The sequence below is a fragment of the Musca autumnalis genome, unplaced genomic scaffold (genome assembly GCF_047663935.1).
Source record: "Musca autumnalis isolate F117 unplaced genomic scaffold, ASM4766393v1 scaffold_28, whole genome shotgun sequence".
Taxonomy (NCBI): domain Eukaryota; kingdom Metazoa; phylum Arthropoda; class Insecta; order Diptera; family Muscidae; genus Musca; species Musca autumnalis.
The window spans coordinates 546249-574023 of record NW_027411844.1 but is presented as its reverse complement, the minus strand read 5'-3'; the positions used below and the strand labels follow the sequence as shown (position 1 = coordinate 574023).

General features: G+C 38.2%; 2 protein-coding genes across 2 annotated transcripts; one reads left to right on the top strand and one right to left on the bottom strand.

Moving 5' to 3' along the window:
- The first annotated feature begins 9247 nt into the window (after window positions 1-9247).
- Window positions 9248-9859, top strand: LOC141396345 (uncharacterized). Its single transcript, XM_073971722.1, has one exon. It carries the CDS (start codon window positions 9248-9250, stop codon window positions 9857-9859), a length of 612 nt encoding a protein of 203 aa, XP_073827823.1.
- Window positions 9860-10457: 598 nt separating this feature from the next.
- On the bottom strand, window positions 10458-24682 carry LOC141396344 (uncharacterized). Its single transcript, XM_073971721.1, has 3 exons — window positions 24527-24682; window positions 23231-24166; window positions 10458-10523 (listed from the first exon to the last, which is right to left on the bottom strand). Exons 1-3 carry the CDS (start codon window positions 24680-24682, stop codon window positions 10458-10460), a joined length of 1158 nt encoding a protein of 385 aa, XP_073827822.1.
- Between the last annotated feature and the right edge of the window lie 3093 nt (window positions 24683-27775).

Sequence of the window (27775 nt, the reverse complement as noted above, 5' to 3'; positions counted from 1 at the left end):
ATGTTTTTGATCACATTTAACACAGACATATGCTCTGCTACAATTTTTTGAGATGTGACCCCATTGTTGGCAACTCCAACATTGGACAACCCTCAGATTTGACTTTGGGGTTTCCCATGTAACTTTTTGGGTACAAATATATTGAGCTCTCAGCTCATCTACAGGTTTTCCAGGTAAAAGTGTAATTAAATAAAGTCCAGTATCAATATTATTTTTTTTAGAATATTCAGTTGAAAATTTTTTAACATCATCTACTGTATTTGGAACTAGAAACTCAATGTCACTCTTTATATCAGTTAAGGTTGTTTTGTAATGAAGTCCCCTCAAAATCAATCTGGTACGTTTAAGTTGTTTTGGGGTATAAGTGTATGCTGGGATTTCTTTGGTTTTAAGGAGTTCAATCATTTCGGAATGAACTAATGGATCTTGAATGTATAATTTACTTTTCCTTTTGCTTTTGTTTACAATTTTGAAAACTATGTTTTTGGATTTCAATGTGTGTATAAGTTCTGTTATATTTACATTAAAAAGAAAAATTGGTGGACAGAAACCTTTAAGGCTATTTAGGGACTTCGATGGGATATGGTGTCTACTATTTGGGATATTTTGCTCACTGACGTTGACTTCAGTAAGAGATTGAGAAGCTTGAGCTGAGGGGACAGATGGTTCAAGAAGGATGTCAATATCACCTAATAGTGCAAAACGATTCTGGGAAGTGTGATCTATATTTAGAGACATTTCAGTAGATTCACAAACCCTCGGACGTTTGTTTTGAGATTGGCCATTTTCATTCGCAATATTTGATTCAGAATCTATATTACTAACCTTTTCTTGTGAGCATTCCGGGAAAACTTTATTTTGACAACCATCGCTACGAAATCTTCTTTCATCAATAGCTTTGGATTTGGATCTTGATTTAGCGACTACATGTTTGGCCTTCAAATTGTTGATGGAATTTTCGGAAGTGTTCATTGATTCTTCAGAGCAAACGTTTGGTGGCAATTTCGTATTGATTCTCTTCGATTTTCTGTTATCCCCGCATTTATCTGGGGGCACATTTTCAGATGAGATATCCATAAAAAGATATTTATTTTCTCAGGAATATGATATTTTTTTCAAATTTTCCAATATTAAAATATATATTTTTTTATTTTTCAAGACACAAAAAAATACGTCTACTCAGTTCGAAAACTAAATGGAGAATCTTCTAAAAAACAATATTCAATACGCCTGAAGATAGGCTTAACCACCCGTGAAACGTAGCGTAATGTTTGAATGCGTGGGACTTCGGTAGACTCCTAATTTTTCAATGTATATAATAGGTATAATAAGCGCAACTCGATAGAGAATTAATTAAGTACCATTTGTATTTGGCAAACCAGTAGAGCTAGATTTCTCAAATTTGAAAAGAGCGTCATTGATAGAATATAGGATATAAGTTAACACCGGGCACATTCCTAGTTGCAAAACTACAACATAAATGAGAATTGAAAATGAAGTAAATGCTCACGATATGTCTGCAATATTTAAGCTCGTGGAACTTCCGTTCCCATACTGGAAGAAGATCAGTTGATTTGATTGTCAACAAGTGCAGAGTTTTAAGAATTCATTAAATTAAAATAAATGTTAAGTCAGTTCTACCTTTGAGTTTAATCAATAAAGACGGAGTTCGCTCCAAATAAAAAAAAATAATTTTGGAACGGTGCTGGAAAAGAATTTCTAGAGTTAAAAAATAATCTTTATAGGTGTTCCAATTGTCCATTGGAACTACCGCGAAAAAAGTTGTGAAGAACGCGGCCCCGAAGTACGTGTTGAAAATAGGAAAAAGGACGGTGTTATACACCAGCCGCTTCACGGGACATAGTACATATTAGTTAAGTGAACTTAATAACAAAAAAAGACAGATTAAGTCAAATAAAGAGACAAGAAAAAATCAAAAATATTCCTAACGGAATCTTTGATCATCAAAATAAAGGGCAAAAAACGAGGTTGCATCCACAAAAAATCGAAACCAGAAACAATTTTATATTCAATTAGCCCACATACCACATCCAAAGGTAAATCCCAATAATCACAATTATCAAGCACCATAGCAAAATTAAAATGTCCAGTACAATGGGAATAACTACCAGCAGAAATATTACCATACTCAACGACCAACAGCACCTACACCCCAGACAAGACCAGAGCTTATGGACGTGGATGAAAGCCTTCGGTCAACGGGTATAAATTACATGAACCGAACGAAATAGAATAATTTCTTTGGCAAGAGGCCACCACCGGCTTCCTCCCATGTCCCTTCGAATAAGGCGCAGATAAGCTTTTATCTAAACGCTCATAATCATGCCCTAGATGAAGCACATTAAGAAGAATATCCACCGGAGGAAGGCGAATTCGATACTAGCTCTGAAATTGGTAATTCAGACTACTTGCAGGAATATTACCAACAAATGGATAATGAAACATACGATTTTGCGAATCAAGAAGAACAACTAGCTGACACTAGCGATTAACATTTTTGAGGCTAATGAGAATGGAAACATTTTAAATATATTAATAAATACAGGATCTAAAAAAAATTACATTCAACCATATCTCCCAAAAACAGTTATACCAAATCAGAAAAGTTTCTCTACAAGATCAGTAGCCGGTAATTTCTTAACCTTTTCAACATTAGAGACAAAAAATTAAAATGTATATCCTTCCAAACTTAAAATCCTTTCATGAGATTATAGGTAATGATTGTTTAAAACAATTAGGAGAAGTTATTCATACCAGAGACGGTTACATTTTGCTCGAAAACGGGGCTAAAATAAAAATTCATCAGATAAAGTCAGAAGCACTAAATGTAATTAAAATAAAGGATGACCATATGACAAATAAGCAGGGCAAAATAATAAGAGAACTAACACGACAAATGCCTAACCTATTCGCGGAGCCGGATATGAAACTAACATATACAACAAGGGCAGTAGTTGAAATTCGAACTAAGGATGATACACCCGTATATACTCGGTACTATCCTTACCCCATGGCTTTGAAATCGGAGGCGGAAAAGCAAATTCAAACGATGCGTAATGACGGCATAATAAGAACATCTAGTTCTGAAGAGCGGATTTCATCAGATCCCGTTGAAAGAGTCTGATATTGAAAAAACAGCATTTTCCATTAATAATGTAAAATACAAATACACAAGACTACCGTTTGGCTTAAAAAATACCCCCCTATATTTTTCAGAGAGCACTTGATGACATATTACGAGAATGTATCGGAGTGTGTTGTTCCGTTTACATCGACGATATAATTGTTATTAGTCGCAACGAGGACGATCATGTCCACTATTAGTTAAAGTTTTTAAAACTCATGAAAGTGCAATTGGACAAATGCCATTTGTCTAACAAATCTGCTGAGTTTCTAGGTTTCGTTATTTCTTCTGACGGAATAAAAACAAATCCAAAAAGAACAGAAGCTATTTCTAAAATTCCACAACCCAGAACATTAAAAAAATAAGATCATTTTTAGGTATACCAGGGTATTGTCGTTGTTTCATTGAAGACAACGCGAATCTCGCTAAACCCCTGACATCTCTTTTAAGAGGGGAGGAAGGACGCGTGTCCAAAAATAAATTCTCAAAAGTTAAATAAATTTAAATTCAGAAGCCATTTCAGCTTTTAATAAATTGAAACGAACCCTTGTTTCCAGGATGTAGTGTTTGCCTATCTGAATTATAATAAAGAATTTGAGTTTATTACAGACGTATTAAATTTTGTTATTAGTGCAGTGCTTTACCAAGAAAATAAACCGATCGTTTTCATATCTAGAAATTTGAGCAGGGCTGAGGAAAACTACGCCGCTAACGAGAAGGAAATGTTAGCGATTATATGGGCATTAGATTCCCTGAGAAATTATTTATATGGTACTGCTAAAGTAAAAATATATACCGACCATCAACCAATTACTTACACGATAAGTAATAGAAATAACAATATTAAAATGAAACTCTGGAAAGCAATTTTAGAAGAGTATAACTGCGAGCTTCACTCTGAACAAGGAAAAACTAATGTAGTAGCCGATGCGTTGTCAAGAATTACACCCGAAATAAATACGCTAACATCAAGCAAAAGCAGCGATAAAATCTCTTCGCATTGCTTGATTCATTCGGTAGATGCAACGATTAACGAATTCAAAAATCTAAATTTTCTCAACGTCCAAATCAATCATATGAATTTCAAATAGTTTTTTTCAGCATGCCATAGACATATAGTAACAGAAGAATCGTATGATTCAGATAATTTGGTAGAAATTTTAAAACGTTACCTAAACCCAACCTTTAAATATGATCGCCATCCTGCTATGCCGGAAATTCAACCAACTCCCATTCCGCAATTTCCTGGACAAATTGTCCACCTTGATATATTTATTACAGATAAACATTCTGTTCTGACAGCCATAGATAAGTTTTCGAAATTTGCAGTAGGTAATAAAATCAAGAGCTGCCGAAGATATTCTTTGTTATTCCCGAAACAATAGTTTTTGATAATGAAAAATCTTTTTATTCAGTGATAGAGAACGAATTGGGCATTCAAGTGTATCGTACGCCACCTTACACAAGTTCTTCTAACGGACAAGTAGAACGTTTCCACTCGACACTTCAAGAGCTCATGAGATGTCTCAAGGCTGGGAAAGGTCACCGAACCTTTGAGGAATTATTAGAGAGGTCAGTCAAGAAATATAATTTGTCAGTTCATTCGACAACAAATAGAAAACCCGTTGAAATTTTAGTTTGTCGTAATGTTAGTAGCGATCCACAGATGCTCGAAAATTTCCGTAATGAGACAATACGTAAGTTACAAGAAGAGCAAGTATCCGATCTCAGTTACCATAATAAAGAAAAGGAACTTATTCAGAAGGTGATGTCTTTTATGTCAGAATTAATAAACGACACGGAAATAAACTTACTCCAAGATATAAAACGGAAATAGTAGCTAGTAACCAAAACTGCACCGTTAAAACCATATCTGGAAGGACTGTTCATAAAAGCATTTTCAAAACTTAAATTTTGTTCATATTAGGGAAAAGAAAATATAAACAAAAACACAGAGGTATCAGTTCTTTTATAATAATAAATGTTTGCGGGTTTATTGAATTGGTTTTTTCTTTGTAACAACAAGATTACCTCTTTGCTAGGTCCTCTCTTTTAAAGTTAAAAGTAAAGTGAACGCAGAGGTTCATTGGATCGCAGAGGATCTTTGTGATCGCAGAGGATCGTCATGATCGCAGAAGATATTAGTTTTTTACTACTACAACTACATTTATTTCAGTGAGAGTAGAGTCTCTATGCATCAAAATGAACAAACCGACAACAACCGCAAAGGCAACTTGTAGAGATGATACACGAGCTGTCAATCAGCATCGACTGGGCTCGGGAAGCTGAAGGACAACGTATCTAACTTATACATTGCCGCTCAACTTGATATATTTAAATGTATCGACAAATACAAATTAATAAGTGATTTATAGGTTCAGTTCATGTGTGAGATTTTATAATTTTCAATTCAAACAATTTATTTCAATGAGTATAAATAAATTCATTGTATAAAGTTATATATTTTTTATAGTTGTACTGGACCCGATATTACCCATCTAAACGTTGTGAATGGGTAACTATTCTGGGCGAGATTCCTTTAGAAAAAATTTCTGGACCAAGAACCATTGCAACTGGTCCAGAACCATCGTACGTAGGATCCGCTAGCTCTAGGCCATTAAATGATTCGCGAATTGAAGGAGGGGCAGTCATTGATGGTACTAAACCGCGGGTGATGTTTGCGACCCTAGCCGTTACAAACTGTCCTTGAGTCGAATCAAATCGATACTTTATTAAGAAATATGCGTGGTTCATGTTGTCGATTTTCGTTAATGGCCAATTTTACTCTACTATCAGAGACGCACATACCTGACTTACTTGACAACACGGGTCCAAGATAGCCCTGACAGGCATAGAATTATTCGGCATACACAGACGTACCACAACGGTGGGGTTAACATAATAATTCGACCTACGTTTAAAAACGAACTTGGCCAAACGTTTGGAGGTGGTACCGAAAAGTCAATGAGAGTCGAGTCGAATCAAATCGATACTTTATTAAGAAATATGCGTGGTTCATGTTGTCGATTTTCGTTAATGGCCAATTTTACTCTACTATCAGAGACGCACATACCTGACTTACTTGACAACACGGGTCCAAGATAGCCCTGACAGGCATAGAATTATTCGGCATACACAGACGTACCACAACGGTGGGGTTAACATAATAATTCGACCTACGTTTAAAAACGAACTTGGCCAAACGTTTGGAGGTGGTACCGAAAAGTCAATGAGAGCTCGAACTGGGTAAAAATTTCCTTTGTGAACGATATTAACAATATCAGTACCAAGCAGAACGTTAGTATTCTGAGACTTGTTATAAACCTGACGGGTTACATTCGTATTAGCACAAGTGAAGGCTAAGAGGGAATATGGTGGAGTTCTAGGGGCTGGAGCCGGTGGCGTCACATTTGACGTTATACTACCAGTAGAGGCCGATCTTGCGGGTTTATGCTTGAGAGTGTGATGCTTTTCATGACATACATAGCAACTATGTATACTGGGCCAATTTCCAACAAACAATTAAAATACAAGCCTTGCTTTTTTACAACATTAAATTTTTGCTCGAAAGTCAAATGTCTACAACGGGGACAAGAGTAGAGCGCATGGTTTTAATTTGAACATAAAACACAACTATATTTTAAAATATGTATGTCATGTTTTAAATGGGCCTTATCGTTGAGTTTATTTGGAAAATTTGAGGAATCCATACCTGAATACGTCAAAACTGAATTCCCTACTTTTAAGAATATCTCCCAAATACTTTTACCGTAGTGTAATATCGACAGCAACAAAATGAAAGTAATTGATGTCAACTCCGAAAAAGTAATTATGAATTCTCTAATTTATAACAAGCATAAAATTCCTTCTTGTTTTTTCAACCTTTGAATCATCAACACCTACTTGGTAAGGTCCAATATCCAAAAATAAAAGTGTCTTACTCATCACCATTAGCATCAAATTGTTCTGTGCGTTTTCATTTTGGTGTTCTTCTATTCCGTTGCTTTTGTTTTAATCTAGTGGCGAGCCATAAAATCAAAGCAAGGGTTTTGCATTGATTTTGTTTGGGCTTCAGTGAGTTTGTTTGTCTATCCACACATCCAGGTTACGTACATACTTACAGTCCATTCTATTCCCCTCGCTGCCCTTAGTCAGCTATTCACGTAAACATTGGTCCTTCGAGCCGGATCCCATAAAATTCGAAGTATCACGGTTTTGCTGTATTTTCAAATATTGACCTGGTCTCGCATAGGCCTTATTCAACTTCATTAGTAACTTTCTTAAAACTTACTGCCTTCAATCCTACGAACCCTTTGAATCTAAACATGTCTCTGGAGAAACTTATTCGCTTAGCATACAGTTTAGTGGAATTCGAGGCTTCCCTTAATGCAAATGAACTTCCATTGAAAAACAAAGGGTGAGGCTCATGATATTGTCTCCAAAAGCCCACTCACCAATGACGGCTTTGTTTCAGCTTGGAAAAATTTATGCGCCCGATTTGAAAATAAACGGGTGCTGATAAATGAACAATTAAAAAACTTGTTCCATCTTCCCAAAATTCCAACAGAAACTTCAAGTTCTCTTAAAAAGTTGCAAATGAGTATAAACTCATGCATTTCCAACCTGCAACTTTACGAAATTGATACTGAGATTTGGAATCCGATTTTCATCTTCCTCTGTTCGAACTGTTTACCTGACTCCACTCTCACTCTATGGGAGCAGACCTTGAGTGATAAGACCAGTATTCCAAAATCGTCGGATTTCGATATTTTCCTCATCAATCGGTATCGAACATTAGAATCAGCTACCGAGATGAGAATATCCAATGAACGAAAGCCGGACAATTCCAAGTTCAAACCGACTTCTGTCTCTAAAATAAAACCAGTGAAGATAAATACATTCCAGACTAACGTGTGTAAGACTCAATGTAAATTATGTCAAAAGGATTTCCATATCATACGGAAATGTCCTCGATTCCTGGAGATGACCTACAATCAACGACTAGCAGAAATCAGAAGCAACAATCTATGCTTAAATTGTTTCTCTAGCTTACACACGGTAAATAATTGCAAGAGTAAAAACTCTTGCTTCAAGTGAAACAAGAGACACAACACACTGCTCCATAAGGAGTCAGATTTCCAAAATACTGCCCAGAATACTTCCAGTTCTCACAATTCCTTCCCCAATGGCAAGGATATTTCTACGGCACAATCCCCTCGTCCATCCGCAGGAGTTGTTAAAAATTGTTTTGCATCGAATGTCAACGGGGTGTTGCTTGGAACCGCAATAGTCAACGTCGTCCATTTAGGTGTCACCTATCGAGCTCGAGCCCTCTTAGACACGGGGTCAGAAGGTACATTTATCTCCGAGAAGCTTTCCAACTTTCTCAAGCTACCTTTCAGACGTGTCACTGCCACGATTTTAGGGCTGAACAACACAGTTACAGCCGACGTTCAACGGGAATGTAAATTCAGTTTGGGTTCCCCTTTAAATGAGAACTTCGAGATAAACGTATCTGCACTTACTGTCCCCCACCTGTCATGCAATCTCCCTTCAAAAACAATCAACCAAGATATCCTTAAAGTGCTGCCGCCTTTCACCTTAGCGGATCATAGTTTCTATGTGTGTTCAAAGATTGACCTTCTTTTAGGTGCGGATATTTTGCCATCAATAATGTTATCAAGGTGTAAAAATAATATAGGCGGATCTCTGATGGCACAGGAGACTGTGTTCGGATGGATCCTCACAGGACCCGTGCCTACCGAGAATACCGCTTGCTTTTCCAATGTCGTTTCCTTGATCAATGAAATTTCTCTTAACGAAACAATTTCAAAATTTTGGGAGGTGGAGAACGTTCCACGAAAGCGTGTTGTTTCTTCCGCAGATAAGATTTGTGAGGAGTTATATCAGTCCACCACTTACAGAAACGAAGGGGGCAGATACGTGGTGTGCCTTCCATTTAAAGAAGAGTTCCCTGCATCACTGTGTCTGGGACAGTCCCGATCCATTTCGATGGCACAATTCTTTCGAAGTGAAAATCGTCTTCTTCGAAATCCTAGCCTTAAAGAAGAATATGATAAGAATATCATAGAGTATTTAACGATGAATCACATGTTTTCCATCAGAGAACTTTCGAGCAACAGTTTCTCTAGTCCACCCTACTACTATTTACCTCATCATGCGGTTTTGAAACCCGACTCCACTACCATTAAGGTCCGGGTAGTGTTTAATGCATCGTCTCCCACTTCGAATGGTGTTAGTCTAAACAATGTTCTACACACAGGGCCAGTTCTCCAGAGTGATCTCACAATTCTTATCCTTAACTGGCGATTCTATCAGTTTGTATTTAATGGTGATATACAGAAAATGTATCGCCAAATCCTTGTGAATCCCATACATACTCCCTTCCAAAGGATTTTATACCGAAAGGATCCAAATGAGCCAATAAAAGACTACGAACTTCAAACTTTAACATCTGGCCTCAATTGTGCTCCGTATCTTGCCATACGGACCATTCTTCAATTAGCAAACGATATACAGGAAAAGTACCCTTTGGCCAGTCATGTTCTTAAAACATCTATGTATGTGGACGACGATTTAGTTGAAGCCCATGATATTCATTCCGCAATTAAAACTAGAAAGCAGTTAGTTGATGCTTTGGGGTCTGCAGGTTTTGTCATGAAGAATGGACCTCCAACACAAAGGAAATTTTAGAAGGGATTCCAACAGAAGATCTTTTGTATGCCGACTTTTTGAATTTCGATGAACACAGTGCTGCGAAAACACTTGGAATCAGGTGGAACGCACTGGGTGACGAGTTTTACTTTTCCACAAGTAATCTTCCAGATGCTGAGGTATATTCAAAACGGGAAGTTTCTTCACAAATATCAAAACTCTTTGATCCTGCTGGTTGGCTGGCCCCGATTATTATAATGGCTAAAATAATAATGCAAAGGATATGGATGGACCAAACCATCTGGGATGCGGAGATCACACCAGATTCCTTACAATTATGGAAGACGTTTAAGAATAATTATCCAGCCATAGAAAAGATTAGAATCCCTCGTTGGATCAATTTTGTACCAGGCGGTGAGGTTGAATTCCATTGTTTTTCTGATGCCTCAGAAAAGGCATATGCAGCCGTAATATATATACGGATTATTTATTCGGATTCCATTTGCACACATAAACATATCTTCCAAAAGAGGGTAGCACCAATAAAAACTCTATCGATTCCAAGGTTGGAGTTATGTGGTGCTACGCTTTTGGCCGAAATGGCTGATTCACTTCTTCCTCAGTTAAATGTGTCAAATTATTCCTTATTCTGTTGGACTGATTCATCGATTTTCCTGTCCTGGTTAGCGAAGCCGCGTTGCCACTGGAACACGGATTTGGAGCAGAAACATATCAAAGTAAATTTTGCATATTTCGAAAAATTCGATGATATCCTAGAACGCTTTTCATCATTTTCCAGAGCTTTGCCTGTCATTTCCTATATATACATGTTCTGTTTTGCTACCCATCCTAAATATAGATCAAATTATGAAATGACTGATGCTACTATAACTGCTAGTGAAATTCAATTTGTCCGTAAAAAACTCATCTCAACCACACAAAAGGCATTTTTCCCAAATAAATACTCTTCCCTTAACTCAAGGAAAGCCATTTTATCTTCCAGCACTTTGCTAAATCTTAACCCATTTTTGGACACTGATGGTATAATGCCGGATTGTGGTCGACTAGAAAAGTCTCCATCACTATCGTTAGATGAAAGGCATCCAATAATTTGCCTTATCAATGCCAGTATTCCAGGCTTTTAGTTAAATTTATACACCTTCTTAGTCTTCATGGTGGCAATCAGCTTGTTTTACGTTTGATTCGCTTACAATACTGGATACCCAAAGCAAAAAATCTAATAAAAACCACTATTCACAGGTGTAAACCCTGCATTCTCTATAAAAAATGGTGTCAAAACCAACTAATGGCAGCGCTTCCTCCTGAGAGTTGTGAGTTCTCTCGTCCATTTACTCACACTGGCCTTGACTTCACCGGACCTTTCGATATCAAGACTTATTCCGGTCGATGTTGTCGGATTTCCAAGGGCATCGTGTGTGTTTTCGTTTGTTTCTCCACGAAGGCGATACACCTCGAAGCCACGTCTGACCTCTCCACTTCGGCATTTCTAGCAGCATTCAGCCGTTTCGTTTCCAGGCGGGGATGTCCACTCCATTTGCACTCCGACAACGGAACAACATTCGTCGGCGCTTCCAGGGTCCTTACTAGGGAATACCTAGAAACATCCCACCAAGCACTTATGTCCAATTATTCCTGTCAAAATATCTCATGGCATTTCATCCCACCAGGGGCTCCACATATGGGCGGCTTATGGGAAGCCGGCGTCAAAAGTTTTAAGCTGCATTTTAAGAAAACGGCAGCATCCTTCATATATACCTTTGAGGAAATGCAGACGTTGCTGTGTAAAATCGAAGCGTGTTTGAACTCTAGGCCTTTATCCCCTATCTCCCAGGATCCTTCGGATTTAGTAGCTCAAAAAGTTGTCAAAAAGTTCGGATATTGCCCTAACTGTCTCGCTCATTCACACTCACAACAGACGTGCTTTATCAAAACAGGCTGTGGGTACTGTCATAAGGAACACCATTCTTTACTACACGTGCATAATCGCTTAGAAAAGTCCCCCGAACGTCCAGGTTCTAACATCACCACACCACATCGCTCTTCAAAGGACACGTCTAAAGAAGCCAGCTTTCGTTCTGCGCCAAGTCGTTCATTGGTGGACACTGCCTGTCGTATGAGCTGTATCTCGAAGTCCCTTATAGATAAACTGGAGTTAGCGACATTAGAATCGGACAATGAGACACTTTGCGCAGTCACACTGCAATCAGTGGTCAATCTCGACGTTAAGCTGGATGTCACCTTAAAAGTCAACGGTCGAATCCGTTACGTCACTCCGAAGAAATCACTTCCTGATGATATAAAGGCCAAGTTTCAGAACTTTTTTTTGGCAGACCAGACATTTAATATTCGTTCACCTGTCGAAATAATCCTTGGGGTAGACGTCTATTCACGTATGGTTTCAGACGGTATATTTGTGCGAACTGTAAGTTTAATTAAAATAAGTTTAATTTCTCCTCAAAAGATTATGCTATTTTGCGTATGTCTAAATATATTTTAATATTTAAGTCATGTTCTAATTGAAGTATCAAGCAACATTGAATTATACCGTACGTACTTAAGAACATAGCAAATAGTTGTACACTATTTAGATTTTAAGTAATATACTGACTGGCTTTTATTGCAGTTGTACTGCAATGGGGGCCGGAATGAATACGTCAAAACTGAATTCCCTACTTTTAATTAATTAATTAATTCCCTACTTTACTTTTACCGTAGTGTAATATCGACAGCAACAAAATGAAAGTAATTGATGTCAACTCCGAAAAAGTAGTTATGAATTCTCTAATTTATAACAGGCATAAAATTCCTTCTTGTTTTTTCAACCTTTGAATCATCAACACCTACTTGGTAAGGTCCAATATCCAAAAATAAAAGTGTCTTACTCATCACCATTAGCATCAAATTGTTCTGTGTGTTTTCATTTTGGTGTTCTTCTATTCCATTGCTTTTGTTTTAATCTATTGGCGAGCCACAAAATCAAAGCAAGGGTTTTGCATTGATTTTGTTTGGGCTTCAGTGAGTTTGTTTGTCTATCCACACATCCAGGTTACGTACATACTTACAGTCCATTCCATTCCCCTCGCTGCCCTTAGTCAGCTATTCACGTAAACAATACCTTTTAGGTCACGCAAACAGTCAAGCGTCTGAATGCTATCCGCGAGGAAAGAATCGAGCTGATACGATGACGATATGGACGACTTATTAGACTCTGTTCCCAGAGTCACTGTAAGCTTTTGCAGACGCTGAATACATATAAAAACTTAAATAGATTCCCAATGATCCGTAACAATATCATAGACTGACATGGCAGACAAACAACCGTTTATGTCCCTTTGCAAAGTTTTTAAACCTGAACTCGTTTCACTAGTTAAAAATGGAAGATGAATAAAATTCTTAAATGACTGTTAAGAAGGATTCTTTTATTGTCATATGTATCCTTGTGAGCTTTCCGAGCTAGAGCAAAACTTTTACGCGTGAGCGGAAACTTAGAAACAATTTCCCCAGCCTCACCTTTAGTTTTCTGAACTAAGTGCCGCAATCTCTCAATGCCACTAAGACGGGAGTTGTCGATAAACTTAGTTGACAAAATATCAGGGAAGGTGAACCACGACAAGAAATCACCATGGAAATCATCAATATCACACGGAGGTAAATTCATATTATACATAGTATTAGAAACACCCGGTGGCAAACTGCAATTAGAAACATCTGCAGAATTCTGAATATCAAGGTGAGCAGCATTCGAAAGAGACCACAAATTTCCGTTATTATTAGGAAGATTTCCTAATTAGAAGTACCTGGCAGCATACTAGATCTATTGGACACACTATTTTGACTCGGGTTATTTTGAAGGGTACTATTGTGAAGCAAAGTTGGAGTGGCAGGAGAAGCTTTCAACGAACTCAAGTTTTTTTTTTTTTAATTTTTAATTTATATCAGACAGACAAATGACATATTTTTCGCAGGTACTATAATATTTTCCATCAGCCGACGCAAAATCTTCTCCTAATACTGTAGAGGTATCAGTTCTTTTATAATAATAAATGATTGCTGGTCTAGTGAATTGGTTTTTTCTTTTAAAGTTAAAAGTAAAGTGAACGCAGAGAGGTTCATTAAATCGCAGAGGATCTTAGTAATCGCAGAGGATCGTCATGATCACAGATTATATTCGTTTTTTACTACTACAACTACATTTATTTCAGTGAGAGCGGAGTCTCTATGAATGAAAATGAGCAAACCGACAACAACCGTCGCCCGTTAGTATCTACACTCTCCGGTATCCGCACAAGGAACTTGTAGAGGTGATACACGAGCTGTCAATCAGCATCCGTGATCGACTGGACTCGGAAAGCTGAAGGCCAACGTATCTAAATTATACCACTATAATGACACCATATTCATCGATAAAGTGGCACGCCATCTGTCCGGCACGTTTCTGATAAAATTTTCGTACTCTACAATAGTGGGACAGAATAAAATTTACCGCAACCTGGTAGCCCCATAAATCAAACTATTCCTGATGTATTGCAACCCACGCCATCAGAAAAGAACCTAGAAAACATTCTGACTTTTCGTTTTTCAAAAAATAAAAACACATGCTGAGCCCGGCTAGGATTTCAAAGCCAAAACTCATAACTTCAAAGTCAGCGTGTATAAAAAACACATTTGCATTCGAAAAACGAAAAGTTCTAGGACAGAGAAGCCATTCTACAGTCGATAATTCTGAAGAGCTGCTCAACTAACAGCGAAACCAGGTCAGGTAATTTGGTGACTGTGTTGGTTCGAGCAATTGGCTTTCCTTTTTCACTTGCAAAAAATTTCCGGTCATCAAGCTTAACTCTAAACGAGAAAATTAATAAAAATCATTAAAAACGATCTTCGCCCTAATCGGCAAAATTTCAAAAAATAAAAAACAGGTTGAGCCCGGCTGGGATTTGAACCCATGTCCTTGAAAACATATCAAAAATGTTATCACGACGTGTTAGTGTTCAAAGACAAAACTCATAACTTCAAAGACAGCGCAAAATAGAGTTTGCCATGAAGAAATACTTTTGAACGGCCAAATATACGTTAATGTATAAAAAACACATTTGCATTTGAAAAACGAAAAGTTCTAGGACAGAGAAGCCATTCCACAGTCGATACGTCGCAAGAGTTGCTCAACTATCAGCGAAACCAGGTCACGTAATTTGGTGACTGTGTGAGTTCGAGTCCTTGGCTTTCCTTTTTCACTTGCAAAAAATTTCCGATCATCAAGCTTAACTCCTGAAATTTGGAATTGAGATTACTGTTGGAGTATAGGGTTGAGGAAGTTATGGAAATTCGTACTTATGGGTACAAAAAGTTATAAATGGTACTAAATTTTTTGAAATTTTTTGCCTTTTTAGGGCGAATATCATTTTTAATGATTTTTGTTAATTTTCTCGTTTAGAGTTAAGCTTGATGATCTGAAATTATTTGCAAGTGAAAAAGGAAAGCCAAGGACTCGAACCAAATTACGTTACCTGGTTTCATTGGTGGTAAAGCAAATCTTCGGACGTATCGACTATGTAATGGCTTCTCTGTCCTAGAACTTATCGTTTTTCAAATGCAAATGTGTTTTTGTACATTAACGCGGATACTTGGCCACAGAAATGTATTTTCTTCACGACAAACCCTTTTTGCGCTGACTTTGAAGTTATGAGTTTTGGCTTTGAACGCTAACACGCCATGACAACATTTTTTGATATGTTTTTCAAGGACGTGGGTTCAAATCCCAGCCGGGCTCAGCCTGTTTGTTATTTTTTGAAATTTTTTGCCTTTTTAGGGCGAAGATCATTTTTAATGATTTTTGTTAATTTTCTCGTTTAGAGTTAAGCTTGATGATCTGAAATTATTTGCAAGTGAAAAAGGAAAGCCAAGGACTCGAACCCACATAGTCACCAAATTACGTTACCTGGTTTCATTGGTGGTAAAGCAAATCTTCGGACGTATCGACTATGTAATGGCTTCTCTGTCCTAGAACAAAATTTAGTACAATGTTGATTAGGATGTTGAGAGCTGGAATCCTGAAATTTGGAATTAAGATAAATGTTGAAGTGCACGATTGACGTATTTGTACATATTGGTAGTAAGGAGTACGAAAAGTACTAAACGGTACTATGTTTGGTGCAATTTGGATTTTTCAAGTGGATGAAGCTGTAATCCTGAAATATGGTAATGAGATTACTGTTGCAGTGTAAGATTGAATATATTTTGGGTATTTGTACGTATGGTTACGAAAAGTACTAAGTGATACTAAACTTGGTTCAACTTGGATGTGAGTGAACAAATAGAGCTGGAAAGCTAAAATTTGCAATTAAGATTACTGTTGGAGTGTAGAATTCAGACATGGAGGTAGTTTTGGAAAGTCGTACTTACGTGTACGAAAAGTACTGAATGGTACTAAATTTGAGCTGGAATACTGAGATTTGGAACTAAAATTGATATTAGAGTGTAGGATTGAGTATATTTTGAATATTTGTACTTATGGACATGAAACGTACTTAATGGTACTAAATTTCGTACAATTTGGATTTGGTTGAACGGATAGAGCTGGAACCCTTAAATTTGGAATTAAGATTACTGTTGGAGTGCAGGATTGACGACGTTCTGAAATTCGTATTTATATGATTTTTATTGTGTAAAAGGGTTGGGTGACGTAGGAGATGGAAGATACCGAGGAACGTTACTGACCGGCTTTAACATGGCAAAGCCCAGGATTTATCTTGCTCCCTCTTTCATTTCAAGTGGACACTGACCTCCCCGTGGTGTCACCTGGGGAACTGCCATTTAAACCCGTTAAAGGTAGTGGCCTAACATGTGCCGCGCGTTCGCCCATAAGAACTGTGAAAAAACGAAAAAAACAAACCTCTCTAAAGTTGACGAACCTGCGAACGTTTTAAGGACCATGATATGCGAATCTGCACCTGGAACGTTCGCACTCTTTACAGAGAAGGTGCAGTTTACGCATTGGCAGATGTACTTGAAAAGTACAATTCCGACTGTAAGCTGAAAAAATAACCAACGTTTGAGTAAAGTTTTGTGTTGGGCGTTGAGAAAAACAACAACAGCAGGGCGACGCCGACGCCAAAGTCCAGCGTTGATATTTTTGCCAGCATATATTTCAAATGAATTTGAATTTTTCGGCATCATTCCGAACAGTGTAAAAACGGCCAAAACGACAAAAAACTTTACCCAAACGTTGGATGTGTTTTCAGCTTTACTGCCATACAGGAAATACGATGGAACAGGAAAGGCGTCACACCAACACCTTAAGGTGATGCACTGTATTATAGCTGTCATGACACAAAGCATGAGTTTGGTTGCGGATTTGTAGTTCGTCGAAAGTTAAAACATCTGGTCTCCAGCTTCACCCCAGTGATTGAAAGATTCGCCGCAATTCCTTTAAAAGCAAAATTCTACAACATCATCTTTATTTGCGCTCATGCTTCCACTGCAGACTAGGACGAACAGACCAAAGATATATTTTACGAGCGCTTAGAAGAAACTTATGACCGTTGCCCTACCCATGACATTAAAATTATACTAGGCGATTTTAATGCCAAAATTGGAAAGGAGAATATCTTTGGCCAAACAGTCGGGAAATTCAGTCTCCACAGCGAAACATTTGACAATGATATGAGGCTGATAGACTTTGCAACTGGAAGAAACGTGGTAGTTAGCGGTACCAGATTTAAGCATCTCGATATTAATAATGGCACCTGGCTGTCACCAGATCAAAAAACAAGAAATCAAATTGACTACGTTTTGATAGATGGAAGACATGCATCGAGCGTGTTGGATGTACGATCTTTCCGAGGTGCAAAAATAGACTCGGAACACTACCTTGTTGCACCAAAGGTACGTACCAGATTAAGCGTAGCAAACAAAGTGCGAACAGACAAAACACGGACGTTGGACATCGGTAATCTGCAATCACATCAGATAGCCACAGCATCTTCCACTTAACTGGACCAACTGCTTAATCAAAGCACTCCTCGTCCCGATAACATATCAGGACAATGGCAAAACATTGCCCACTCTTTGCAAACAGCCGCAAAATCAGTACTTGGATAACAGAGGACAAGGAGTGCCGTGCTGCTACCGAAGAGAAAAATGAGGCATATAGGGCTACTTTAAAATCAGTAGCAACGCGTAGCGCACGAGAGAGGTATCGGGAGAAAAGGATAGAGGAGAAACGTCTTTTCCGCAGGAAAAAGAGTGAGATGGAAAATCTGGAGTGTGAACAAATGGAGATGTAAAGGTAACAGAATGAAGTCCGAAAATTCTACCTAAGAGTGAAACATCAAACTGATGGCTTTGGTACTGGCACATCCTCCTGTAGAGACCAGCAAGGTAATATTTTAAGTGATACAGATAGTGTACTAAGGATATGGAAAGAGCATTTTTCCAAACTGTTGGTATCCAATAGTATCGAAGTCGACGAAGATACCACAGATCCAACCTCAGAAGATGGTATTGAAAATATACCACCCGGCCAAGATGAGGTAAAGATAGCAATTAACCGGCTGAAGGATAATAGGGCAGCAGGAGCTGATGGTCTACTAGCCGAGCTGTTTAAAACCGGAGCCGACGCGTTGATAAGGTGTATTCATCAGCTAGTTAGCTACACCTGGCAGGAAGAACGCGTACCCGACGTTTGGAACCTGAACAAACTGTGTCCCGTCCATAACAAAGGAAATACGACTTTATGCTCCTACTATAGGGGCATAAGTTTTCTCCCTATCGCCTAGAGGATAGTGTCAAGGATATTGTGCGAACGACTGAAGCCCATGGTCAACGAAATAATTGGACCATACCAATGCGGCTTTAGACCTGGCAAGTCCACCATTGACCAGATACTTACCCTGCGGCAAATCCTGTAGAAGACCCAAGAGATGCAGATCGACACTTTCCACATTTTTGTAGATTATAAAGCAACCTTCGACAGCCCGCTACGTTCAAAGGAATTCCACGCCATGTCTGAATTTGGTATCCCCCGCAAAGCTCATTCGGCTTTGTAAAATTACTCTAACTGACACAAGATCTTCAGTTAAAATAGGAAAGAACCTCTCCGAAGAATTTTGTACCAAAAGAGGTTTCAGACAAGGAGACAGCCTTTCGTGTGATCTTTTCAACATCCTGCTAGAAAAGGTTATACGTGAGGCCAACGTCAAAAGAAGTGGCACAACCTACACCAATAGCCACATATTACTTGCTTATGCTGATTATATAGACATCATGGGACGATCAGTAAAAGAAGTAACCGATACCTTTATGAAGGTCGAAGGAGAATCTGCTAAAGTGGGTCTGGCGGTAAACGGCGAGAAGATCAAGTTGATGGTGGTTTCTTCTTTTTACAACAAGCGAAACGAAATGGAATTAAATCTAAGAGATGGTAGCCTTGATAGTTTAGGTTAAGTTTTATTGAAAACAAGGCTACCAGATCGTGTAGGGTAGAATTCAGTTGAATTATATTTAAAATTGTACTTCATGTTTTCAGAAAAAAAAGGAATTCATTGTTTTATATCTTAACTAACTAATTTAAAAACTGTTTGTTGAAGTCACTTCAACATGCCGGGCCCTCTTGCTTGGATGCAACTCACTAGTCACAGCCTCCGGATATCATCCAACCGAAAACTGTGCTCTGTGCGATTGGCATGTTTGAAGCTGTTTGTATCAATCCAGCTCTCAGTATTTTTGCGATGTGATCATTTGCCAAGATGATTTCTATGTTAATAGGATTGTAGAAGTGGGGATCGGACAAGTCCCTTAAATGATTGTAAATGGATTGTAGACGTTTTTAGTTTGTGGATACTGCGAAAGAGGTATTAAGTTGACTCCGTACCTCGCCCGTAATTTGGACCTTGACTGCATGGTCATGGAACGATTGCAGGTTGAGAGTAGTAAAAGTTTTTCCTGCGTTTTGTGTGGTTGGGAGATCCGTTTGTTTAACCAGATTGGTGGATATAAAGGTTTGCACTGCCCCTGAGTTCATCATCAAACGTACCTTGTCGCATCCCTCAGTGGTAATTGTTTTGGCCAGCGCAGTTGGTGTGAATATGTGCCTTTTTGAGCGAATGTTCAATCGATCGCTAACTTTAGATCGACAACGTTGAGAGGCCAAAGAAGTGGATGGCTTGGACTGCGATTTGGAACGACTTCTATTTTTTGTTGGTTCTGGGCTACAACTTCTGGATGAAGAGCGTTTGGAGCGTGATGATTTAGATGTATGTGTAGACTTGGGCGCAACATCAACGTGCAGCATCGTATGATGGTCCTTGTCACAGACCATGCACCTTTTCCTGTTCGGACAGAATTCGCGTTTATGTGCGGTGCATAGGCAGTTGAAGCAAAACCCCTTTTGGCGCCCTCTGTTTGTCTGGTTGGCACATCCATATTGGAGAATTTTGGACAGGACTTAAGGAAATGCCTTTGCTGGCAAATGCGGCATTTTGGCAAGCTAGAAATGGCATTAAATGTACGTTGTTGTTATGTATGTGAGCAGGGTTTTTAACTAAAAGTTTGGAAGAACACACAGTTTTACCAGTGGACGAACAATGATACCATTTTGCGTGCGGATTTCAGCAACGCGAACTCTGGCATCTTTACCTGTAAACACTTTCATGACTCGTCCAAGACGCCAGTCGGTTAGAGGAAGATTATCTTCTTTGATTATGACGAAGTCATCAGGTGCTAAATCACGTTGAATTCTCTTTCATTTATATCTTCGTTGGAGTTCGGTGATATACTCGTCTTTCCAACGTTTAGCAAAGTGTAACTGAATTGTTTTTAACCTTTTCCATCGATTCATCAAGGTTAAATTGTCGGAATATTGTTCAGGGATTGCTATCAGAGGACCTCCTCGCAAGAGGTGGCCCGGAGTAAGCGGTAAGAGTTCATTTGGTTCGTCGGTAAGCGGGGATAGTGGTCTGCAGTTCAAGATATTTTCGATTTTGATTAGAAGTGTTGAAAATTCTTCGTAAGTGTATTTGTGATTCCCTGCCACTTTTCTAAGATGAGTTTTCATGCTCTTTACAGCAGCCTCCCATAGGCCACCCATGTGTGGAGCATGTGGCGGAATAAAGTGCCATGTGAACCCATGTAAATTGTATTTCGACACGATATCTTGTTCGGTAGAACGTAAGAATTGCTTATATTCTTGGGCAAGTGAACGGTTAGCTCCGACAAAATTGGTTCCGTTGTCAGAAAAAAACTTGATTAGGAAGTCCTCTTCTTCCTACAAACCTGCTAAAGGTGGCAAGAAAAGCTTCTGACGATAAGTCGGAACAGACTTCTAAATGTATAGCTCGGGTTGAGAGACAAACGAAAATAGCGGCATAGCCTTTTTGCAGTTTAGCATTGCGTAGGTGGGAGGATTTGAGGTCAAAGGGACCTGCAAAATCAAGACCAGTGTTTGTAAATGGCAATGAAAATGTACAACGTTCAGGAGGCAAAGCAGACATTATTTGATTTTGCAATCTATGTTTGTAAATAGTGCATATATTGCACATACGGATGCATGAACGAATTGCGTAACAAAGAATTCTTGGCGGATGGCTCTTAGCATAACCTGATGTTCTGCATGTAGTAAAATATTATGTGTAAAATCAATTAACAATTTGCAAAACCGTGATTTTCCTGGGAGAATTATAGGATGTCTTTCGTGATAGCTTATGTCCATGTTTGCTAGGCGACCATTTGCACGAAGTAATCTATTTTCATCTAGAAAAGGATTCAAGGTTAAAATTCGCCTTTTCTTAGGGATGGGTAAATTTGATTCCAAAGCTTGATATTCCCATGAATAATGAGCCGTTAAAAGATTTTTCTCTAAAGCTGGGATCGCAATTTTTCTACATCCAGGTACAAATCGAAGAACGTATGCGAAAACTCTCAAGGCCCGGTTTAAATACGAATATCTTTCAAGAAATTCATCACTGCCTGTTTGAGCAAAGAGTGCAGTAACTTTCCTCTCTAATGCTGGTTCCTGCGGGATATATTGTTTTGGCCATTGTTCTGGTCCCTCAATCAACCATTTTGGGCCATGCCACCAAAGTACATTAGATTGGAGTTCGTTTGCTGTACATCCCCGAGTCCCTAAATCGGCGGGGTTATCAGCCGAAGGCACATGTCCCCAGGTTGCGTTGCCAACATTGTCCAAAATTTCAGAAACTTTATTGGCAACGAAAGTTTTCCAATGGAAGGGTGGTTTACTGATCCACGATAGTGTAATGGTCGAATCGGTCCATAAGAATATCTCGGGTGTAACAATTTCTAAATTTCGGAGTACAGATTTTAATAATTTCGATAACATTGCTGCCCCACATAAGTCTAATCTTGGCAGACTTACAGTTTTCAACGGAGCCACCTTGCTTTTTGAAGCGAGTAAATGAGTGAATGTATCACCTTTGGTAGAAATATTTCGAATATATAAACAAGCACAATAAGCTTTTTCCGAGACGTCGCAGAATCCGTGAATTTGAATTCTATTGTCCGGGGAGTAGTGAATCCAACGAGGAATTTTTATATTCTGTATTTCAGGAAAGTTCGAAATGAAAAATGACAATTTTTCGAGCGAATGTGGTTTGATTTCTTCGTCCCAATTAGTTCTGTCCGTCCAAAGCTGTTGTATCAGTATTTTCGGCACAATAATAATTGGAGTCAGCCACCCTGCGGGATCAAATAGTTTCTCAACAATTGATAGGATGATACGTTTGGTAATGGAAACAGTGGGTACATTGATGTGCGCAACATTGTAAAAGAAATAATCCATCATTGCGTTTCAACGTATCCCTAGCGTGTTGGTTTCGCTTACATCTTCAAGTTTTAGGAAATCTTCACAAAGAAGATCTTCGGTTGGTAAGTCTCGAAGAATTTGGGAGTGATTAGATGTCAGTTTCTTTAAAGGAAATCCTGCCGAATTCAATAACTCAATTAGTTCATGAAGATATGACTTTGCCTCGGTGAGTGAATGTGCACCGGACAAAATGTCATGTACGTAGATTTGATTTTGAAGAATTTTGGAAGCAGATGGATGTGAAAGTTTTTATCTTCGCTTAACTGTAATAAAGTTCGTATAGCTAGGTAAGGCGCACAATTTACACCGAAAGTAACTGTTCGTAAACAATAATCTTGAACTTTTCCTATTGGAGAAGTTCGAAACAAAATTCTTTGGAATTGTTGGTCTTCTTCGTGGACAAGAATCTGGCGATACATCTTTTGAATGTCGCCATTAAACACGTATTTGAATAATCTCCATCGCAGTATGACATGCATTAGATCGTTTTGCAAGGTTTGGCCAGTGTACAGCATGTCATTTAACGAGAAACCACTTGATGTTTTCTTTGATGCGTTAAAAACGATTCTCACTTTTGTGGTTGTTCTTTCTGGCTTGACAACTGCATGATGAGGAAGGTAGAATGAACGATAGTGGGGATTTTCAACAATTTCTAAACATGATGTTTGTTTCATGTGATCCAGAAGCAGATATTCGGAAAGTAATTTCTTATACTCCGACGCCAGCTCGAAATTCTTTTCAAGATTGAGGAATTGACCCATGGCGGCTCGCCTGGAAGCTCCAAGCCACTGATCGTGTGTTAAATCCTGGCGGAAAGGCAACTTAACTACATATCTGCCATCTGACCGTCTGTTGACATTTCTCTTGTAGTGTTCCTCACACCAAATGTCAGTAGTAGACATGGAGTTTTCATTCGATACATTTTCTAATTCGCAGAACCTTTTCAAATCTTCATTTAGGGGATCAATAGTGGTCGCCCAAGAGGCAAAGGAAGCTACACAATTCAATGTGGGTTTGCCACTGACGATACAACCAAATTCTGTGTCTTGAGCCATAAGATTTCCGCATATCTGTTTATGCAGTCCTGGCTTTAGTATGGTTGGTAAAATATCACTGCCAATTAACAGGTCGATGGGCGCAGGGTTAAAGAAATTAGAATCCGCTAGTTTTAGACTTTTCAATTGGGAGAAGTCACATACTGCAGTAGGAGTGGCGGGCATTAAATGGTAAAGGTTTGAAATGACTATGACATTTGTGCGAATTTTTAAGTCCGACTTCATCGATTTCAGTGTAAGTAGAAAAATTGTTGATGCATTTTCCAGAATCGTACCACCAAGAGCAGAGATCATCGTACAAGATTTCCTTGTGGGAATTTGCAATCTGTTAACAATGCGATGCGAGATAAAAGACTCTTGTGAACCTTGATCAATGAACGCTCTAATAGGAAACAGTATTCCCTGGTGTTCAAGATCCAATAACGCAGTAGGCAGGACAGTTCTTTCACCCGACTGAAATATATTTTGAACATTGATGGAATTAGAATAAGCGGCAGCTGATGTGGACGGCTGTTCGTCATTAAAAGTTTCTACATGGTATGATTGGGAGGCGGATTTAGGCATTTGCCAGTTTGGGTTGGGTCTTTGACCCGCGGTTTTGGTATGAGAGCTACCCTCATCAGGGTGTAACATTGTATGATGCGGTGGTCTACATGTTTGCCATAGATGTTTGCTCTTACATTTCTTTGCGACATGTCCGTACGACAAGCAGTTCTCGCAAATCTTATTTTCTGATATAAACATCTTTTTTTCGGAAAGTGACCATGAACAAAATACAGAACAAGTTCTCACAGAATGTTCTTTGCGACATACCTTGCAGGCTTTGTGGGAAGTATCAATATATGCGTTGTAGGTGGGAACTCTGGTTGTATTGGAGTTATTGGTAGACCTTTTTTTCATGTCGCAAATGGATTCAATCATATTAAGACGTTTGGTTATAAATTCATCCAATTGGTCCCACGAAGGCATTTCTTTGTGGTTGGATAGAGAATTTTCCCATGCGGTTAAAGTCTCTTCAGGCAGTTTGGAAGACACCCAGTAAACCAGAATAGGATCCCACGAAATAATAGATATTTTGTAAGTTTGTCGTACGGCTTCCCACGCCAACTCGAAGTTGCTGTCAGTTAAAAGGAATCTTTTCACAATTTGGTTTGCTTCGCCTCTGGTTTTGGCTCGCAAATGAAACAATTTTTGTGCAGGAGATAATTTTTTTATGTTTAGAATATATTGCGGTGAACATATCCCGAAAGCTGGGCCACTTATCGTAACCTCCACTAAATGTCTCGGTATCGCAAGGTGTCAGTTTCAAGGAAAAATCTGTATCATTTGAAGTATTTTGGTTGATATTGGTAGTTGGTTCGGACTTTTCGAATTTTTGTTTTTCAATGTGCAGTAGATCGAGAATTGACGCTTTACAATTTTTGTACGATTTGCAAGTTTCTATAAATTTTCCATGAATTGAGTCTCTCATTTCTTCGGATAACTCTGAGGTTTCAGAAGTCATTTTGTTTTCATATATTTGGACAAGTTGACGCCAACGTCTTTCTAGATCGTCCAGCTCAACTTGCAAACTAGAGGCCGTATGGAGTTTGCTGGAATATGGCACAGAAAGTGACCACCTGGTCGGAAAAAATATGAATTTCTGAGGAGCTTTGGCGCCTTGTGCAGTAATCTTGAGAGAAAACTTTAAACAATGTGATGATACTAGCTTTCACAACAGGAAGTTTGGTTCAATAAGTTTGTGATTTGATCAATATTCGAAAATATTCATTTTAGAATGTTTGAAATTGACGAAATCTCCTTAAATTTGAACAGTGTGGTAGTGTAAAACCTTCCGGATTATCTAATTAATATTTGCCCTTCTTAAACCGCAGGCAAATATTCTGAAAATCCTTGAAGGAACAATGTGAATGAACTAGCTAAATATGATTTCCTGTCACGGACTAACCAATCTTATAGGAATATAGAAACCTTTATCAATTTCCTTCTGGAATCTCGAGTGGAGTAATCTGTCCTCTAACATAAACTCCAACCCCTATCACTTTAATTCTTAACCAATTGAAAGCCGACGTTGTTAAGTTGCAAATAATTAGAATTACTTTTTTTTTAATGTAAAAAAAAGTATTAACTGCGATTATTTTCCCGAAACCCCAACCTTATTCTAGGATGGAGAAACTTGTTTGGTTGATGCTCAAATGTTGTTGTTTGTAAGAAGATTTATTTGTTTTGAACAATGTGGAGACGATCATCAAGATACGTATTTCAGTGTTACGCGCACTGGTTGCTTTCCAGCAATCATTGTCCACCAAGAACTTTATCAGATAGTAAGGAGTTTTTATTCACTTTTTCAAGAAAGATGTAGAAAAAGTAAACAAAGCAAGCAGTCAGCTGGTTTTCTCAATAAAATAATTAGCCCGTCATTAAAGAAACCATAGCAAGCAGAATGTTATATGTTATTTTGAAGTAAGAAAAAAAATTACCCAAAAGGAAAGAGTTTTTCAACTTTGCTCTCCAAAACAACAAACACTTGTGCTTGTGATTTTCACAACAAACCGTTTTCAATTTCCACAACCATAAATAGCCGATTAATTTAACACAGATTACTGATTGTTTTCAGGAAGAGAAAGGGTTGCAAGTGCCAGCAAGAATTTCCAATATCTCGTTAGAAAACTGTCAATTTGTCTCTCTCGTATCGCTCTTCTTTGCTGGATTTTTGTGTTAGCAGGCGACTTCCAGAAAAATTTGTGGAAATAGTTACCACTTTTAGAGGTTCCAACAACTTATTGTTAGCGATTAAACACCTAACGAAACTTTACCCACTTTTAACATTGGTTCCAAAAATTTTCCCAGTAACGAAAGAATTTTTGTTAAAATATTTCTGTTATTTTATACGGATTGCGGTAAGGCTTTAATATCGTTTAAGTGTGTAACCCAATCACAATGAAAATAATGCAATGGTAAAGTATTCTTTACAACTGCAATTGAGTTAAATCAATATAAACTATTTCGATGGTAATAGGCAAATTAGTAAAAAATTCAGGCATTTGTTTACTTACAGGCAATTCCGCAGCCCACACAACTTCCGATGTTTTGCCACAAGTTATAGTTGCGATTACTCAGAAATCGTTTCAGCTTTGTAATATGCATAAATATTTTAAAAAGTGTGCAGAAATCATTTATGTTGATACTTTCCAAGACAGCTGTTCAAAGAAGAATGTCGTCTTCTTCACTTCACTTCAGCAAATATTTCCTTTTTGCCACTACCTTCGTGGTCCCGTTGCACCAGAAACGACCACAATAATTAATGATGAATATTTTTAATGTTGATTCCTGGTATAATTTTAAGGTCAAAATCGTGAAAAATTGTAATTTGGTTTTGCGTTGACAAATCTGTTTCCTATTCGTTGTAACTTGTATTTTTTTATTTTTCCCAAGCAAAGCTTTTTTTCCGTAAAAATTTTTCCCAGCAGGCAATATTTAATTATGTTCCACTTATTTATTACTCCGGCACTTTGTGCATTTCAACCACAAATAATGTTTTATAATAATTTTTCCGATTTAGTTTTTTATTTTAGTTTGTAGTTTACAATATGTCTTATGGTCACTGAATGCATTTATTATTCCATGCCAATTATGCCGGTAAACTTCTTGTGATTATTTATTTCTATTCTTTGCAACAATTTTTTTTTCTTTTAACAAAAGATGTTCTCGCCGCGACATTCATACATAAATGACTATTCTTTGGTTTTTGGTTTGTTGGAGAAATTCTTATGTTTTGTCTTTGTTACTTCTCTATGATCTGCACTGAATCAATAAGAGAACGACGTTATTCTCCCATTAAGAGTGCGCCTAATATTTGGTTTGAATTGCTGACTGTCAGTGGTATGTTTGTAGTTGACTGTGACCGCAGTGTGTTGTGAACACACGGACTAACCAATGTTACCAATGTTTGGGCAATATGACGTAAAGAGAATTGAACACGTAATGTGTACCAGCCTGTTGAGTGTACACTGTACAGCGACTGCCCCAACAGTTTGTTCAGTAGTTGGTCGGTGCGGTGCT

Bases quoted from the DNA above. Each gene is read 5' to 3' on its own strand.
- LOC141396345 (XM_073971722.1), top strand. From the start codon at position 9,248: ATGAATCACATGTTTTCCATCAGAGAACTTTCGAGCAACAGTTTCTCT.
- LOC141396344 (XM_073971721.1), bottom strand. From the start codon at position 24,682: ATGCCTTCGTGGGACCAATTGGATGAATTTATAACCAAACGTCTTAAT. The intron at 24,167-24,526 runs GTATGTCGCAAA...AATATATTTCAG, and splicing joins CTTCCCACAAAGCCTGCAAG to TCGGGTGAAAGAACTGTCCT. The intron at 10,524-23,230 runs GTGAGAATCGTT...TCCGTGTTCCAG, and splicing joins CAGAAAGAACAACCACAAAA to TGGCAACGCGGCTTCGCTAA.